The sequence below is a fragment of the Rana temporaria genome, chromosome 7 (genome assembly GCF_905171775.1).
Source record: "Rana temporaria chromosome 7, aRanTem1.1, whole genome shotgun sequence".
NCBI classification, from domain to species: domain Eukaryota; kingdom Metazoa; phylum Chordata; class Amphibia; order Anura; family Ranidae; genus Rana; species Rana temporaria.
Window position 1 is genome coordinate 171466160 of NC_053495.1, and position 19860 is coordinate 171486019.

General features: G+C 43.9%; 1 protein-coding gene across 2 annotated transcripts in view; it reads right to left on the reverse strand.

Annotated features, from left to right (window-relative positions):
* Positions 1-213: 213 nt before the first annotated feature.
* The window catches only part of LRP8 (LDL receptor related protein 8), a 310709-nt gene continuing 291062 nt past the window's right edge, over positions 214-19860 (reverse strand). For both annotated transcript variants that reach the window (XM_040360464.1, XM_040360463.1), the window contains 5 exons: positions 17825-17977; positions 14065-14301; positions 7310-7378; positions 5271-5449; positions 214-800 (listed from right to left, as the gene is read on the reverse strand). In XM_040360464.1, the coding sequence (XP_040216398.1) occupies positions 762-800; positions 5271-5449; positions 7310-7378; positions 14065-14301; positions 17825-17977 (677 nt within the window). In that variant the 3' untranslated portion in view covers positions 214-761. The remainder of the gene's footprint in view (positions 801-5270; positions 5450-7309; positions 7379-14064; positions 14302-17824; positions 17978-19860) is intronic.

Genomic DNA, 19860 nt, shown 5'->3' on the forward strand with positions numbered 1-19860 from the left:
GATTGAAACAGTAACAAACAAGAAAATGCGCTTCGACTAACAAAACAGGTGGACCTAGGCAGAAGGCGAGTTCTACTGCGAACATATAAACCCAGAACATACAAAAAAATAAATACTCTCACCCTTTGTATTTACAGTGTGCACCTCCCTTCCCTCCCTGATGGCCCCAAACACACCCAGGTTAATAAATATCCTACAAAAAAAAGAACATTCTAAAGTTTCCTCATTAATTTAATGCATATGTTGATGGAGAACCACAAAGTTTTGTTATGTACAAAAAAAACAAAAAAGAAAGAAAACAAAAACTTCTATAAATATAATATTTTAAAAACTGTAGGTTGTGCCAGAAGGCGGCTATATACAGAGAGCGAGAAGGGCATGCCTCGGGTGAAGATCAAGTAAAAATCTGTATAAAAGATTATACATAGAAACCCTTACATCCTTTGGATGTTTGAAACTTTACATTTTTGTGGTTGTCCATCAGCAAAATAAATAAAAGAAAGGGTCTGGGCTGTTTGTAGAGTGTGCGTTTTTGTTTTCCGTTGCCTGGGCCTGCGGAATTTGGTCGTCCCGTGTCAGGCGAGAGCTGCGACTCGTGACAAATTTTGTGTGGTCCCATGTTGGTAGCGGAGCTGTCGGGTCTTGTGGAATGTCATGTAGTACGGTATCCTTGACGTGTTTCCAGCTGGGAGACATAAAACCAGTGATGGCTTCTGTCGTGTTCAGTGTGTAGCAGAGTCGGTCATACCGCGATTCGGTGTTCAAGGCAATCCATCATCTTCCAAGCTCAATGCCACTCGCTGCAAAAACAAGAATGAGAATATGAAGTGAGGAAGATGGGGGCATAGGAGTCAGGAGGTATAGAACAAAGGGAAGTCTCAAACACATTTCAGCATCCAGGAAGAGATTCTACGATCCATCAGTAGCACAGCTGGTGTCTCTTCCTGCTCTCCTACAATTGACAACCGTGACTGTCACACACAATATGGTTGCTAATCTCTGCTTATTAATTCATGGCATTGTTTGAATGTCATCTACAAAATATGTCTCTATTAGTATTACTGTGATTGATCTATATAGTGTAAAAGTTTTTATCAAAATCTGCAAAATGTACAAGTACGAAAACAAAAGAGAGCACTGAAAGACTTATAAACATTACAACAGCAAATGGTATCTTAGGTTCCCAAAAGAACTAGGACATAAAGTACTAAATAATACTAATATAGGGTACCCGTATCACACGATGGCCATTATTCATCGGAACTCAGTAACCGTCCCGATCACCAACAGCAGGGCCGGCCTGTGCGAGCTAATCCTGTGGCGCCCCCCCCATCATTACCCCTTGCCCCCTGGTCACCTAAACATACACAAAGAGGCTGTCCGGGGCCCCTCTATCCTCTGCCTGGAGCCTGGGGAGTGACAATGAGGAGGAAGAGGTGAGGTAAGAGTCAGCAGGGCCCCTAGGTGGCAGTGCGCCCTAGGAGGTTGCCTTCCTAATCCGCCTAGTGGTAGCGCCGACCGCCCGGCCCTGCTGCGACTCACATTTTGCGAGCTGCGATGGCCGCACGGCGCCCCTGTTGCCCATGGCGCCCTGTGCATCCGCACAGCTCGCACACCCCAAAGGCCGGCCCTGACCAACAGGAGGGTGAAAGAAGAAGTATAAAGAAAAAAAAACAAAAAAAAAGCACAACAAAAAAAAAAAGGGAGGGAGGAACATAAACTAAACTAGGGGGACAGTAGAATGAGGGGGGAAGTGAGGAGGAGGGGAGCAAGGTGAAAGAAAATAACAGGAGGGACTATTAAGAAAACCTGCAGTCGAAAACATGCAAGCAGGGACTGGGATTAAACAATAATACCTGGTGTATGAACCCAAAACTTCAAACCTTGTCAACCATGTAAGGACACTGCCCACTGGCAGTATAATGCCAGTCCTGTATAATAAGAGGTTAGTTCATAGAGAGGTAAGATCTCAGTGGTAGCTGCTTTCCAGCTACTCACTGTAGGGGGGGACAGAGGACTGCAAAATAATTTCTCTCCATGCATAGTAAGTGGAGTATAACAAATAATCTTTCATGTTTAGTAGCCACCACTCCCTACACAAAGCCCAGTAATCACAGAGCAGGAGCCCACGGGAGGGAAAGGTTACCCACCACATTAACAGTATCCACCACTCCAATAGCATTGTGGGGCAGATCCAGAAAATATAAAAGTACCAAAATCCATCTCACATCTAAAACAAGTATTCGAGGTTCCCGGGTATATAACAAACAAACGCCGGTGAGTATAATAAACCTGTATAAGTGCTGCATTTATTAATAGTGTTATGCAAATGACTAATATAAAAAATAAATGAAGCATCCTTAGCTAGAAAAGATGGCTTCTTTGACTCAGCTGATTGTATGCAAAACATGTTGTTTCTATATAACAAAAACGTTCCTTTAGGCGCCTTTCACACGGACGGCTGTTTTGCCGCAGCTAAAAGCATGTAAATGTTCTGTGAAATTCAAGGCTCCAGGCACTGCGATTAGCTGTATTTGTACATTGCGATTACGTGCGGTTACATGCGGCCGCATTTAGCTGCTGTAGTCATTCCCATAGAAACCCTTTTTATTTATTTTTTGATTATGATGTGCTTCCTGTTTTTTTTTCCTCACGCTGCTATCCACAATTGACACAAAAGACTGCGATTACCTGCGGTTATGTGCATATAGCTGGGCTAAATGCACCTGGATGCATTCAAATCTATTTTTTCTATTCGCACCAAACCGCATGTAACGAAATCGCAGGTAAATGCTGTGTGTGAATGGGGCCATAGGAAAGCATTGTGTGCTTTTAGCTGCGGTAGAATACTAGTAAATCCACAGCTAAAAGCACTATTCTATCCATCCGTGTGAAAGGGGCCTAACGGTGATATATTTCTGCAACCAATGCTATATGCAGATTTCTTCTACTATAAACATTCAGGCCCAGATTCTCAAAGGAGATACGACGGCGTATCTCCAGATACGCCGTCGTATCTCTGAGTCTGAGCCGTCGTATCTATGCGCCTGATTCATAGAATCAGTTACGCATAGATTTGTATTAGATCCGATCGGCGTAAGTCTCTTACGCCGTCGGATGTTAACTGCATATTTACGCTGGCCGCTAGGGGCGTGCACGCTGATTTACGCCTAGAAATATGTAAATCAGCTAGATATGCGAATTCACGAACGTACGCCCGGCCGACGCAGTACAGATAAGCCGTTTACGTTAGGCTTTTCCCGGCGTAAAGTTACCCCTGCTATATGAGGCGTATATGCGGCGTACCAATATTAAGTATGGACGTCGTTCCCGCGTTGAATTTTGAAAATTTTACGTCGTTTGCGCAAGTCGTCCGTGAATAGGGCTGGACGTCATTTATGTTCACGACGAAACCAATACGTCCTTGCGGCGTATTTGGAGCAATGCACACTGGGATATGTCCACGGACGGCGCATACGGAGGAGTAACGTAAATAGGATACGTTACGCCCGCACAAAGTTACGCGCATCTACGTGAATCCGGGACTCATAATTCATCAGCTGTCAGGTGCTGCCGTCACCATTGCGGGTAAGGGAACCCGGCAGTGTAGCCTTTCGGCTTCACGCTGGGAACTCTACTGCTTATGCGTGAGGCCCCGCTCCTCTCTCCTATTGGCCCGGCAGCCGTGGGAGGTGGAGGGAGCCCCGCAGTGATGTCACGGGCCACGGCCCGTTTTTCGTCAGATTAGGCGACCCGTCAGAAATGGAAGTGGCGTTCCGTCGCTGCCATCTTGCTACACCCCGCACTTCTCCATAGCAAGGATACACTGAGAAGGGGGAAAGCGGATATCTTGTTACACCTACCGGACTTTTGCATCTTACACTTATTTTTAACAGGAAAGTGAATTTATATACTGATATACAGTACTTTGAACTCTGTGCGACTGGTTAGATGTTGAATTTTAGCAGCAAACCTCTGTCAGATTAGCAAACCTGTGAGATGAGCAGGTTTGCCGCTGCTTTTAAAATTCAACATCATAGTCAGACCGAGTTCTGGATTTCAGTATATAAACTCAATTTACTTTTAAATATAAGCGTAAAATGCAAAAGTCCAGTGGGTGTAACAACATGTCCGCTTTCCCCCTTCTCCGTGTATCCTTACTATGGAGGATTGTGGGGTATAGCAAGATGGCGGCGACAGAACGTCACTTCTGTTAACAATTCGAAAGGGTCGCCATATCTGACGAAACACTCCCGGAAGTGGGAAAGGAAACCTGTCAAAGACAGGTATCCTCCCCCCAAAAGGTGCCAATTGTGGCTCTGGAAGGGGGGGGGGGGAATCAGATGAGCAGAAGTTCCACTTTAGGGTGGAACTACGCTTTAAGTAAACTGATCTATGCAATGGCCAAAAAAGAAAAACTAATCAAATGCAAGGATTCATCAAATTGATGATGTACCGTATTTATCGGGGTATTGCGCGCTCTGGCGTATAGCGCGCATCCCTAATGTAGACCCAAAATTCCTGTAATTTTTTTTTTTATTACTTACAGTTTTGGTGTCTTGCACAGCGTCCATCGGCGGCCTTGTCCGGTCCGGCATCCGTCTGCGGCCTCGGTGGTGTCCTCCCGGCTTCTCCCGCGCTGTCTCCGAGTCGAATCCCCGCTTCCTGCGCTCAGTTTGAACGCCTCCGCCGACATATACTGAGCACAGTACACTCGGGCACGTTCGGCCACGCTCGGCTTCTCACGCATAAACGTCACAGAGCGTGAACACGAGCAAAGCCGAGCCTGGCCGAATGTACCCGAGTGTACTGCGCTCGGTATATGTCGTCGGAGGTGTTCAAACTGAGCACGGGAAGCGGGTATCGGCGTATATCGCGCACCCACGATTTTCCCCTTATTTTAAGGGGAAAAAAGTGCGCGGTATACGCCGATAAATACGGTACTAATGTTTTTTAGAAACTGGCTCTGGCTGTGCTCCACCTACCTTTATTTCAGTTCCTGTCATCTCCTGTAGCATGAATCCAGAGAGAATACCTTACATGTTAAGTGGAACAGCAATCTTCAAATGTTTTACATTACAAGTTGACCAACATGAATAGAGGGATCCGGCATTATTCATTTTGTGGAATTATACATCAATGAAACCAAATCTGTGACAGGGACACCTCTTAGACTAAAGTAACACTAGTCATGTCTCTTAAAGCCGAAAGCCACAATAGTCCTCTTGTCTTCAACATTTTATGTTTGCAGGCTGCTCTCCAATACTTACAGCTGGGTAGACATGGCCGATCTGCATTGTTCGGCCAATGTGAATCTCTTCTTCTTCCTCCTCCTCCTCTTCAGTAGTTTTTCGATAGACGGGATTATCAAAGTTCATACTCTTCGTATTCTTTCGCTTCCAGTTCCTCCAGATGAGATAACCCGACAGACAGAGGAGAGTGAGGACCGCTATGGAAAAACATCAATAGCAGAGTGAAAGGTAAAAGTCCATTGCTAGGAATGGCTGTGATAAAAAGTTTACATACCCCGGAATGTTTGGCCTTGGTACAGACACAGAAGGTGGCACACACAGGTTAAAATGGCAATTAAAAGGTTAATTTCCCACATTTGTGGCTTTTTAAATCACAATTAGTGTCTGTGTATAAATAGTCAATGAGTTTGTTAGCTCTCACACGGATGCACTAAGCAGTTAGACACTGAGCCATGAGGAGCTAGAAAAGAACAGTCAAAAGACCTGCGTAACAAGGTAATGAAACTTTATAAAGATGGAAAAGGATATAAAAAGATATCCAAAGTCTTGAATATGCCAGTTATTACCAATTTCCAACACAGTGCTGCGCTACAAATAATACAATAACAAAAAATGTGCAACATTTACAGTCCAGTTTTGGGATGCTAAAAATAGTGATAAATTCAAGTAGTATCAAAAAAAAGTCATAAAAATTCTTCCAAAGTAGAATCTATTGGATCCTTATGTACTCTATGTAGCCATTGGTTTGACTATCTAGCCATTGATTTGACAAATAAGCCAACAGAGCTTTACCAAAAAATACAGTTCCGCCCAGGTGTGACGTCATATCGATTTCTGCGCTCCAGGGTGGTTTCCCTTCACTTCCGGGATTGTTGGGACTCTGCTCTCCATTCATCTATCCACTGGCTGCACCCTGTTAGCAGCTACATGTGGTTCCCCAGGCATATGGGCCTCAACTTTTAACAGATGGCTGCAGATAAGCAAGTGGATTCTATTGTCATGTGAGTCTGCATTTGGCCATTTAGTACCGGTAAAATATTTACTTATGTTACACTTAGCTGGTATCCCCTTGTGTTCTTTTTCTGCTCTTTCAGGAGACTTGTTCCTGTCCCAGGTGGAGCTGCCAGCAATAACATAGCCATACATATGGGATTTTATGAACTTTTTAATGTGCACTCTTTTACTTGAGGTTCTCACACATATTTAAACTGCCCTCTATTGGGAAGGTGAAGAGTTCAGGAATTTTGTGCTCCATAATATTACTGTATTTGGAAATGTTTGCAGGTTCTCCAAGCCACTTTTCCAGTTCGGAGGAGTGTCAAGAAAATACTCCAGCATTCCCTGCTGCAAGATTCTATTAAAGCGGGAGTTCACCCAAAAATCAACTTTCTGCAGTTAGATCCATTTTTTTTGGTACTTATCGTTTTAGCAGTATTTCTTCTATGGCTCCGAGCGGGGATTACTTCCTGGTATAGGTGTTCCCGAAGACAAGCAAGTTGATTGACAGCCTTCGATAGCGCGTCACGGCTTCCGAAAATACACACGAGTGACACTCTGCAATTTACGGCGCCTGCGCAGTCAGCTCTACACGGCAGGCGCAGGCACTGTAAACAGCCAAGTGTCACCTCGGCTATTTTCGGAAGCCGTGACGCGCTATCGAAGGCCGTCAATCAACTTGCTTGCCTTCTGGAACGCCCATTCCCCGCAGGATTCCCCGCTCGGAGCCATAGAAGAAATACTGCTAAAACGATAAGTACCAAAAGAAAAAAAAAAAAAAGACCAGCATACTGCAGATGTCAGCAGTATGCTGGATCTAACTGCAGAAAGTTGATTTTTGGGTCCTGTTCCAGTGACAACTTAAAATGCTGCATTTCCCTCACTTTCAGTTCTTGTGACAATGGTTTCCAGGACAAATGGAAAAGGGTTGACCTCTTCAGTGAGGCCATAGAGGGGAAAAAAAAAAAAAAGCGGAGGACTGATAACCATTCCATACTCTTCCCAAAAGCAAAAAGCGGTAAAGCTGCCCATTTCAATCATTTCACAGAGGAATTACTCACCAAGAGGCACAGCTACACCAATCACTGCTGCTGTCAGTGTGGACCGGAGATCAGAATCTGCATTTCCATCTACAAGAGAAAAAATAATTCCATGTAGGGATTAAGGTCAAGGATTATTGAGGGAATATCAAGAACAACCTTGGCAATGTTCAGTGAAAAAGATCAGTGACCACAATAATTCCATAATGCCAAAAAAGGAACTGACCATTACCAAAGGACTTTGATTAGTCCTTATTATGAAACCGTTTTGGCCTCATGTCTCCCTAAAGTCTCCCTGCCCAATATTGTTCCTTATTTCTTTTATTCACCCTTTGGAGGGCTAGCAGAGCACTTCAGGACAAAGGGACAGCTTCCCCCCCCCCCCCCCCCCAGCAAGGTATACTTGTACCCATCCACACTACAGCAACGTCTCCCAAATGGAGATTTCACACTTGTTACAAATGGGCAAAACCCGGGTTCACTTTAGGCTCTATACCCCAAAGGTTTGTACACACACTGCACCCTCCAGTACCAATGAGAGTGCACATATCCAACACTTCTAGCAGGAACCCAGATTGTTCTATGTAAATTATGTGCGGATATTTCAGGCTTGTGGACAGCCTTCCCAGAAGCTGTTATAGCTGCAGAGGGTGGACAAACAACATTGAACCCTAGTCGACTTGCATTAAAGCTATTAGATATATTACCTATTAGCTGCAGGTATGTTAAAAGATAAGTTCACTTTTAGTAATATGTTACACCCGTATTTAGGGTTTAACACGTAACATGTAACTAAAGCACCTGCCCGCAGCCCCCCCCCCCCATTGTTACCTTAGGTGGGGATCCTCTCCCCACATTCACTGTCACAATTTAAAAGCAGTGCGGCTGTGCTCCACCCACACCATTCATTCATAGAGAACTATGAATGCATGAATTACAAAATTCAATCTGGCGCCTCGGCAGCTTGTAGTTCTCAAAAAAACGACAAGCACTAAGAGAAAAATAAATTGATGCACATTTTTTAGCTACAAAATGTTTTTTTAAAGCGGAGTTCCGGCCACAATTTCACTTTTTAAATATAAATACCCCTGTAATACACAAGCTTAATGTATTCTAGTAAAGTTAGTCTGTAAACTAAGGTCCGTTTTGTTAAGTTGTTACAGCATTTAGACACTTTATAAAATAGAAATTGACTGGGGCCATCTTAAGTGTGGGCATCATGAAGCCAGACTGTATGACTTCCTGGATTCCAGCCTTGCAGATCTCGCACATGCTCAGTGCTGCAACAGGCAGTGTCAGATCAGGTTTCAGCACCTGTGCTGTCCACTGGGGAGTGCACAGACTCCTGGAAAGTTACACCCACTACATTCCCAGGAGTCTGTGCGGTGTAGGTTAGGAAGCATTAAGCACCTAGGTGCAGGAAGTGGGAAGATTAACTATTCTGCCTAGCAACAACACTTTGAAGGCATCTAAAAAAAAAAAATGTTTTTCGTAAAGGACTAATGAATTTTTTTTAAAACTACTGATGTAATGTTATATTTATGGGTGGAACTCCACTTTAAGTGAACTTATTCTTTATGATCATCTTTTTTTTCTGTTGGTTGTGGAAACAATTTAAAGCCCACTAAGATGAAGTAGTGTCTTGTAAAGTCCATTTTCTAAATAATTCTATAGATATGAATGGGGTACTTCCTTATATTCAAGTGGTCTGGACATTATTTGGACTTGGGATTTGTAACCATGATTAGGGTGTGCTCTTTGGACTTTTTGTTCTTTATACTATAAACTGTAGAGTTGCTTGTTTTGCATATTTTCTATATTATTATTATGCAGGATTTATATAGCGCCAACAGTTTGCGCAGCGCTTTACAACATAGGGGCAGACAGTACACTTACAATACAGGAGAAATCAGAGGGCCATGCTTGTTAAATTATTTTGCTTTCTTTTTTATTTATTGGTTTAAACGTTCTTGTCATAATTATTGCTGGTGCAGGGATTATTGTGATAAAGAAATGCATACAGCTGCAGAACTTTCGAAAAACCACAAGCAACGGTACTTTCCATCAGGAAATTATACATGTAACAAGAAGATACTGTGTGTGGTCAGCCACATTTCCTGGAGAAACATTCAGCTCATTCTGCTTTGATTCTGCCAACACTAAGAAATAAACCCTTTAAAACCTTAAAAGTACTGGTAGTCCCATTTTTAAAGTGGACCCGTTTTGTTCACAATGTAGAAGCAAATATTGTTTTTAAACTGAAGGCGCCACTACTTGCTTGTGGTGTCTAGTGAGGGAGGGGGACCCCAAGGCTGTACAGATGGCCTCAACTTCTCTCCAAGTCCTTTGGTCTTTGACTTTTATGTTAGATGTAATAACTAGTATTTTCTGAACATGCGTGATTTTATTTTAAAATAAACCAAGTTTCAGATTTTTATAATTTTTCCACGTGTGTTTTTTTTTTTTTTTAAGCACAGAGCAGATCTGCAGTTTCTGCTTTCCCACCCCTGATTGCATAGTGTCATGGACAAAGTAGACCACTAGATTGCGCTAGCAGTGCATCGGCGCGCACGCGCAATTGCGGCACTTTGGCGCGCACGAGCGGGCACGTGCTGACGCCATTTTGGCGACAAACCAGGCTATTTAATGGAGCTGATCCTGCGTCCTCTTGCTGTTCGGTCTTCAGCGCCTCCTGTTACCCACCTGACACACGTTACCTGATTGTCTACAGTTCCTGCGACCCGGCTTGCCTCTGATCATCCTTGACCTCCGCCTGTTCTGACCTCTGGCTTGTCTGACCTTGTCTCTGCCTGCTCCTCTAATCTGACTGCTGCCCGCCTGTTGCTGATCTGGCCTGAACTACGACTTTGCTCCTGCTTCTACCCTGTACCTGATCCGCCCGCCAGTGTCTAACCCGGCCTGCCTGACCCTGCTTGTGCCTGTACTACAGCACACCTCCCTCCTGTTGCTGATCCCGGCTTCCTGCACCAAGTTCCAGCTGTCTGTTGTCCTGCTATCCCCGGCACCGCTGACATCTCCCTGGAGTCTACAGGAGTCCACCTCAGCTCCAGCACAGCGTTCCTGCCAGGCGCTTGTGCGACTTTGTACTCTTGAGCTCCCTGTCCACACTACCAGGGGCTCCGGAGTCAGAGAAGCAAGAGGAGCCGCTCTCTGCACGTCAGGCTCTATCACCAGGTACGTGACACATAGAAAGACCAAGGGATCAAAGGCATGAAGTGCTATTGAGCTGCACCGAGTGTGCTGGGCTTTTCTACAGCCTATTGGACTTATCCTTTTCAGTTCATAGTCCTCTCTAGTGGATATAAGTTTTATGTGCTGTGGAACAATTAAAATAAAGGCACAGATGTGTACCATGTATTCTGTGCTCCCAATTCACTCCCTGGTCATCTCTCACCTCGACTACTGCAACTCCCTCCTCATTGGATTACCTTTAAAATAGCCTATCCCCTATTCAGTTCATCATGAATGCTGCTGCCAGACTCATCCACCTTACAAACCGCTCAGCGTCCGCTACCCCTCTATGCCAATCCCCCTATTGGTTGCCACTCACCCAGAAAATTAAATTCAAAATACTAACAATTGCCCAGATGTGAAGGGAATAGATTGCGGGGATAGGAAGCACAAATGTATGTTATTCGCAGATGACATCCTGATGGTCATCTCGTCGACCATCACCAACCTTCCTAACTATTATGCAATCCTACGGCCTTCCTCTAGAATCTCAGGCCTTTTACTATTAACCAGAACAAATCCCGAGCACTTAACAGATCTCTACAGGATAGCACTAAAATGGCCCTTGAACGATCTTGTAGATTTCGCTGGGAATCAGATGTTCTCCCATACCTAGGCATCCACTTAACACTCTTTAAACAACCTATATTCTCAGAACTATCCTGCACTGTATAAACGCCTAACGGCGGACATGGCTAGATAGGATTGACACCCTCCGTCGTGGTTAGGCAGACTACATTCGGTAAAAATGAATGTCCTACCAAGACTTTAATACTTTTTCATACAATACCAGTGGCATTGGTTAGATCTGATCTAAATGTATTAAAAAAACTTCAATTTATTTGGAGAGACAAGAGGCCTAGGGTGAATAAACCAATACGGTTTACCCCAAAACAGAAGGAGGGCTTGGGAGTTTTCTCAGCTCACTAAAATTCCATTCTCAGCAGCATTATCCATTGTGGCTGTCGGTGAAGTTATATTTACGGAAGAATAGTCCAATTTCCCATGCTATGTAATTGCCAACAAAAGACTGCCCACCGATCTTGTGCCCACCCACTATCATTATCATTTAGTATATGGGACAGATTGTCTAAGCCTCATTTCAAATTGCCACATAGTCTATTGGCTCCCTTGTTGCGAAACAAGGATTTCACCCCGGGCCTCACCCCTTTGGTAGTTGAATGGTGGTCCAACAAGGGCTTCCTGCGCATCGCAGACCTATGCGATCACAGGGGAATGATGTCTAAACAAACCTTAATAGACAAACACCAAATGCCGAACTCTGAACAATTTAGATACACCCAAATAACACATTACATGCACACTTTATCTCGCAAATGTGATCTTGTAACTATGTCACTTATGGAATATTTAGGTCACAGGTACAATAAAACTTGTGGTCATATATCTGAATCAAATACTATTTTATCGTATACATCAGTCAAACTGAGTTATAGGGTCAAATGGGAACAGGATATCCATGTGTGCCTTGAGCTTGAGGATTGGCACTAGATAGTTTTGGCGGCTTCAAGGTCACTCATCAATACTTCTATCATAGAAGCAAACTATAAAGTATTGCTGAGATGGTATATGGTTCCAGATAGACTGGCTACTTATGTCCCGGATGCTTTGTGTAAATGTTTTAGGGGATGTGGTCAGGAAGGGACGGTCTACCATATATGGTGACAATGTCCTAAAGTACAGAGGTTTTGGATCAGAGTTTATAACTTCATTTTTCCTCTTACTCATATTAACCTGACCAAGTCCCCGAAATATGCATTTCCGGGGTTAAAGGTGGAGGAGGCCTCGAAAAACCAGAGACGACTTCTTACTTTTATAATTTGTCTCTGCCAAAATTACTATAGCGAGAAAATGGAAGTCGGGTACCATACCATTTGATCAGCTTAAACATAAGCTCTCCTGGCTTATGATTATTGAACAGTTAACAGCAATTCTACAGGATAAATTGAAGGTATTTGAAAAAGTATGGGGCCCGTGGATTCGATACTTGACTAATGATCCCCACAGACCATACCTGACTAGGGGTTCGCCTGCATGAGATGGACCAGAGCGTGGAGTCTTTTACCCCTTTCCTCTCTTCCCTTCCTTTTCTCGTTCTCCTTTTTTCTACTTTTCCTTTCTTCTCCTTATTTGTGATTAAGGGATCCAGACTGCGTAATCCGGTGGTTGTAAGGGGTCGGAGCGTCCCTCTCCTGTTGGTTGAGAGGATCTGCACCTCCTGAGATGTAGGACGTAGCCTGAACCCCATCCAATCACAATGACATACAATAGAAAGACATGCTGGGACATTCATGTTTTATGGCCTCTTTACAAATTACCAAGTTGGATTGGTTCATTGAGAATTGCTTCGGTAGCGTTCAGCTCTATAGCTCAGCTATGTGCTGAGGACAGCTATCTTACAGGAAATTATCTCCTGTCAATGAAAGGGCAGTTGCTATGTCTTTCGCTCAGTATTAGTGTAGTAACAGTGTGTAACAGTTTTGGTTTATTTTATGTGCAATTAAAATTGTGGATATTGCGTATTGTTCAAAATTAATATTGGAATTTACATGATTTGTAAAAACCTTTATTAAAAAATATTGAAAAAAAAAATGCTAACAATAACTTACAAAGCCATCCACAACTCTGCCCCCCAGCTACATCGCTAGCCTAGTCTCAAAATCCCAACCAAATTGTTCAGGGCTGTGGAAGGGGCGGGAACGGCTGGCTCTCAGCAATTTTCTGAGAGCCTGATGTTCGGTCCAGGCATGTTGGTGGATCCCAACTTCATTGTCGTGATCTTACCCGAGCCTGCACTGGCCCTGTGCTGTCAGCTGAAAACGGGTCACTGGAGTGCAGAACGATCTGCACTCCTGTGAACCACAGGAGAAGTATAGCCAAATGAGCTTTGGCTATATTTCTCTTTTAAAGCATGAGCCAATTTGGTGCAGTGGGGGAAAAATTCCTTCCTGATCCCCCCAGGAGTTAATCGGTTTTTCGAAGGACCATTAATCCCTGGTGTTAGTTCCTATAAATGGAATTATAAAATTAGACAAGCCCTGTAAAAAAGAAAACTTTTTATACTGATCTTTCCAGTGGCCTGTCTTCATTGATCTCCAGTCCCTGAAGGTATTCTACAATCCTGGGTGTGTGAATTCCTGCTCTCTCCACCATCACATGTAGTGGTTCATCCTGTTTGTCATGTGTCACTACAGGAAATATAACCTATTAGGAAGAACCACTGCATGCAACTGGGGGAGCAGATATTAGACCCAATGGGAAGGGTGTTAACCAGAGAGCAGTAAAGCAGTGGCAAGACATGGCCCACCAGAAGGTTGAGTATAGATGGGCTTCTTCTATAGGGCTAGCCTACTTTTATTGTAAGTGAACATCTGGTGACAAGTTGACTAAGATCTAAAGCGATAGAAAGCAACTATAATACTATTCAATATTTTTTCAGCATCTCATTTAAATCATTGCTTCATAATAACCCCTACAATTAAACAGGATGTGACAGCACTTACAGTGTTGGTAGACGCTGCTGTTATCAGTAGTTAGCACCTTAATCTCCTTGTGGCCAAAAGAAGAGGTAGTTTGGAAGTTCTCAGTAGTGCTGGAATGATTATGCGTTATCTCAATGGAGGTGGTAAGCGTAGTGGACGGTCTGGTTTTAATTGTTGGGGCTGGTGTAGTGGGCACATCGGTGGCAGGAGAGTCCGTAGTAAGTGTTGGTATAGTGGTTGCTACACTTGTAGTAGTTGCTGTAATGGAACAAACATATAAGCAAACAATAAGCTGAAATAACAATGAAAATTAAGGTGCCTTTGGCTAGATTTTCCACCTCCTTATCACCCATGCTTCTTGCAATGATTCCTCTAGTCTAGGATTCTTCACTAGTGGGCCAAAACACCCAGTCTTCCACATAAGCCATTCTTACAATGGTACACATGTGATATCAATGATATTTTGTAGAGTAGTATAAAAGAGTTAGGATATATATTGTGGGGTCGATTTACTAAAACTGGAGTACCAAAAATCTGGTGCAGCTCGGCATAGAAACCAATCAACTTCCAGCTTTATTTTGGTCAACACTTTATTGAACAGGCTAAAGTTAGAAGCCGATTGGCTACAATGCACAGCTGCATCCAATTTTTCACGCTCTAGTTTTAGTACATTAACCCCAGTATGTTTTTTATTCAGTCTTTATCATTTAGGTTTTCTTCTATGTTATAGTGCCTAAAAGTAAAACATTTGTGTTCCTTTCCCCATAGTGACCAGTCTAATCTTACCTATCATTAGCTAGAGCAAGTTTTAAAAAATCCTGAGCAAAAACTGATTGTTCTTCCAGAAACATTACACATGAAAGAGTGATTAGGCCCTCTGTTAGCTTTTTAATGTGGTTTGTTCTCCCGATTGGGGAGATTTCCCCTCACTTTTTGTCACAATAAACCGGGCATTGCCATAACTTCCTAGTCTCCTTTTTAAGTGCATTCTCCATATATTCCTTTGGGCATTAATGACAATGAAACTGGCACTCTAGTGATGTCCTATAGCAGTGGTCTCCAAACTGCGTCCCGAGGGTCGGATGCGGCCCTTTGCTTGTCTTTATCTGGCCCTTGGGGCACTATTCTGCTAACTGACCAACAATGGGGCACCATTTCTCCCATTGACACCAAAAATGGGGTCCTATTCCTCCTAATGATACCAATGATGGGACACTATTCCTCCACCTTATACCGAATGTGGCAATGTTTACTCCCACTGATGTCAGGAACATTTACACTCCCGCTGGCCACAGTTCGGCCCCCCTAAAGTCTGAAGGACAATAAACTGGCCCTTTGTTTAGAAAGTTTGGAGGCCCCTGTTCTGTAGGAATATGCACTTTAGTTAAAGGAAACTGGAAGCTCAGCTCACAACAGTACCATGGGCGTCACCAGGATAGGCAGTCCACTATGGGGACACAAACAATAAAGGTTTGAAAAAAGACCTAACCCTTCCCCACTCTATCCAAAACTTCATTTTTTTTTAAAACTATTTAACACAATTTAGTAAGTTAAAGTGACACTAAACTCTGGTTTAAAAAGAAAAAAGTAAAATTTCAGTATAAATGCTTAGTATAAAATGGTACCTTCTATTGCTCTTAGCCTTCTCTAAATTCCTTTGTTTTGCTGCTGTGAATTCTGTTAGAGAGTGGCTACGTTCGTTCTCCATGGTCCTACTGCATGTAGGAATGCAGTCATCCTTTTTTGCTTACGCCTGAGATGGACTAGGGACCATAGTCCAAACATTTTGGGATTAAGCAAGCCAAGAGAGGGTGGCTATGTTCTTACATACAGTGGGACCATGTAGAACGTAGCCACCCTATAACAGAAAATCGGATCACAGTAGCAAAAACAAAAGAATTTAGAGGAGGCCAAGTACATTTTTAATTTAGTTTTAGATAGAGCCAAGAGGAATTTTAGAACACCTGTCAGATTTGTATTGCTGTCTGGGCCCCCATTGAAATCATTTACCTTTATCCTGCTTACCATTATCAACAAGAGTTAAAATGAAAAAAATAAATCCCACATTTTGGGTTGTCATAACAGCAATCGAGAGGAAATCTTCCAATAGGGACACTAGTTCATCTGACCCTGGTGACAACTAGGGATTTCTTCAGTTTGGAGGGATTTCCTCTCACTTCCCGTTTTGGCTAAGCGACAGGAAGGGATTAGAAATCTCTCCATTGGGACACAGGTGACAAAAAAAACTGTCAAGGGTTCTAACACTTCCATACTTATTCAAAAAGAAAAAAAAGAAAAAATAAAGGTTTTGCCTTTGGTTCTACTTTAGAGCCCTTTCACACGAGCCGCCCCGCTCGTCGGCGGTATAACGCCGCTATTTTTAGCGGCGCTTTACTTTCGGATTTGCGGCACTTTTCAGTGGGCTAGGTGATTTTAGTGGGATTGGGATTTTTATTGCATTAAGACCCCTGTCAATCAGTGATGCAGCCAGGCTGGTGGAGCCCCGCTCGGCCATGTTTTTCCTAAATTGTGACAGCTAGTGGGGAGGGAGAAGAGCCCCGCTAGCTGTCACAGCAGAGATCAGGGAGGTGCAGGGGCCATGTCTGTTGGTAACATGTTACACCGTGACTATGTAACATGTTACAAAAGGAAAACTTATCCTTTAACCTCCTGGGCGGTGTTCCCGAGTCTGACTCGGGGTGAGATTTTTGGGCAAGGATCGGTAACCCCGAGTCAGACTCGGGCTCGCCTCGCTGGATGTACAGGGAGTTTCACTTACCTTGTCCCTGGATCCAGCGATGCCACCGCGCTGTGTGAGCGAGCAGGACCTCGCTCGATTCACACAGTGCCTCCGTGTGACGCCGATCTCCGTTCCCTGCGACGTTACGACGCACGGGGACGGAGAACGGCGCCAAATTCAAAAAAGTAAACAAACACTATACATACAGTATACTGTAATCTTATAGATTACAGTACTGTATGTAAAAAAAACACACCCCCCTTGTCCCTAGTGGTCTGTCCATTGCCCTGCATGTCATTTTATATAATAAAAACGTTTCTTTCTCCCTGCAAACTGTAGATTGTCCATAGCAACCAAAAGTGTCCCTTTATGTCAAAAATAGTTTTAGATCAGCTAAAAAACAGCGATAATAAATTATAATCACTTGCAGAATTGTGCGATAGCGATTTGTGGGGAAATTCGTCATAAAAAAAAAAAAATAATGACAGCAACAATTCTGCAACTGAGCAAATTTCAGTGATTTTGATTTGATTACATTATTGAATAATTTTTATTATAATTATATTATTATTTGTTATATTGATTTATAATTATTTATTATATTATAATTTATAATTTTGTTTTTAAAAAAATTTCATACCCGGGATGCCTATTAGAAGCTTGTTTGGTCAGATTTAAGTGAGTTATTTCTAAAAATGACAGACCTACAATATAAAACGCCAAATTTCCTTGCAAATAATGGTACCGCTTTCAGCATGTTTTTTCTGAAAGAATCATACCGCCAGGGAGGTTAAAGCAGGCTGAAGACACTGCTGGAAAAGAAACTGCACTGTGCCTGAAATGGTTTTCTTTTTTGATGTCTGGCATGTGGTTTTAAGTTTTGAATTTTTTGAAGATGGGGCTAAATTTAGAAAGTTATATTTAGGTTGTACCTATTTTTGGAAAAAAAGCTCTCTTCCAACCCCAGCTGATCAGCGATTACATGGTCCTTTATTATTACATTTTATAATTATCCTTGTGCTTCCCTCCTGTCCAAATTACCTTTCCCACAGCTCCTCATGTCTGGTCCCAACTCCACCCCGTCGGCACAGGCACAGGTGTATTTGGGGGAATGGACGGATATCTGCGGTGCTGCCAAGCACAGGTATTCACATCCACCGTTTGGAAGAGGTCCCTGGTTACAGGCATTTATAGCTAGGAAAAAAATGCTTATAATTAGAAAAATCACAGAAAAAGAGGAAAGTTACACAAACATGTCACTTGACTAGTAACATACGGAACGGACATCTCCAGAAGATGATCATAAAAAGATAGCGGACTATATTATTTTATTTGGAACAATTAAGATTAACATTTGATTTTTCAGGTATCAATCATTGCCTTCCATATAGAAGTTGCATTTGTGGTGCAAAAAGGTCATTTGGCATTGTGATGTCCACCATGTGACTGCAAGTAAAAAAAAAACACATCTAGATATTGAGATCACTTCATTTAGGCTCCATTCACACCTGAGCATTTAAAGGAACAGGATCTTTTTTTTTTTTTTAGGTTAACACTTTATACAATGTTATACAATGAATTATGGGCTTTTGCATATTCAACCACAGGGCAATGTGAAACTGCAGTAAATCTTACCAACCAAACAGAAATAATCATTATACTGTATATTCCAAATCTATTAAAGGGTTAGTAGACCTTTACCAACAAAAACTGCCTATGCAGATAAGGGGCATCTGTAGATAAAAACAAACTGTGCATCTCTGACTAAAGTTCAATCATACCTCGCTATAGCTTTAGATCTTTACTTTCCCCATGAAGCCTGACTGGAATACTTCCAGGCACTGACGGCTGGTGAAGTTTTAGAATGGTGGGGGGGGGGGGGGGGATGTGCCAGACCCTCTCTTCCTTTTTCTCATAAGCCTCCACTCCTTATAGAACCCACCCCCTCCATCCCCTGTATTCCTCTTGCTTACACCCATAGTGTCGGGAGTACACAGCCCCAGAATCGCAGGACGGGAGTACACAGCCCCAGCCTCACAGGACGGGAGTACACAGCGCCAGCCTCACAGGACAGGGTACACAGCCCCAGCCTCACAGGACAGGGTACACAGCCCCAGCCTCACAGGACAGGGTACACAGCCCCAGCCTCACAGGACGGGGGTACACAGCCCCAGCCTCACAGGACGGGGGTACACAGCCCCAGCCTCACAGGACGGGGGTACACAGCCCCAGCCTCACAGGACGGGGGTACACAGCCCCAGCCTCACAGGACGGGGTACACAGCCCCAGCCTCACAGGACAGGGTACACAGCCCCAGCCTCACAGGACAGGGTACACAGCCCCAGCCTCACAGGACAGGGTACACAGCCCCAGCCTCACAGGACAGGGTACACAGCCCCAGCCTCACAGGACAGGGTACACAGCCCCAGCCTCACAGGACAGGGTACACAGCCCCAGCCTCACAGGACAGGGTACACAGCCCCAGCCTCACAGGACAGGGTACACAGCCCCAGCCTCACAGGACAGGGTACACAGCCCCAGCCTCACAGGACAGGGTACACAGCCCCAGCCTCACAGGACAGGGTACACAGCCCCAGCCTCACAGGACAGGGTACACAGCCCCAGCCTCACAGGACAGGGTACACAGCCCCAGCCTCACAGGACAGGGTACACAGCCCCAGCCTCACAGGACAGGGTACACAGCCCCAGCCTCACAGGACAGGGTACACAGCCCCAGCCTCACAGGACAGGGTACACAGCCCCAGCCTCACAGGACAGGGTACACAGCTCAGCCTCAAAGATTCACAATTTGTGTATATCTGTGTAGTGTATACACACACACCTGAGACGTGTTCCAGAAGATTGCACAGAGGGAGGGGAGAGAGGCGCCCCCGGGAGGAAGTGGGAGCTCAGTGCCTCTATCCACTCCCCCCCCCCCCCCCCCAAAAAAAATGACATGCCAAATGTGGCATGTCAGGGTGTCACCTTCACTTAAAAACGGAAGTTCCATTTTTGGGTGGAGCTCCGCTTTAATTACTAAATCATTGAGGTCTTCTATAGTGTGTCCCAACAAACCA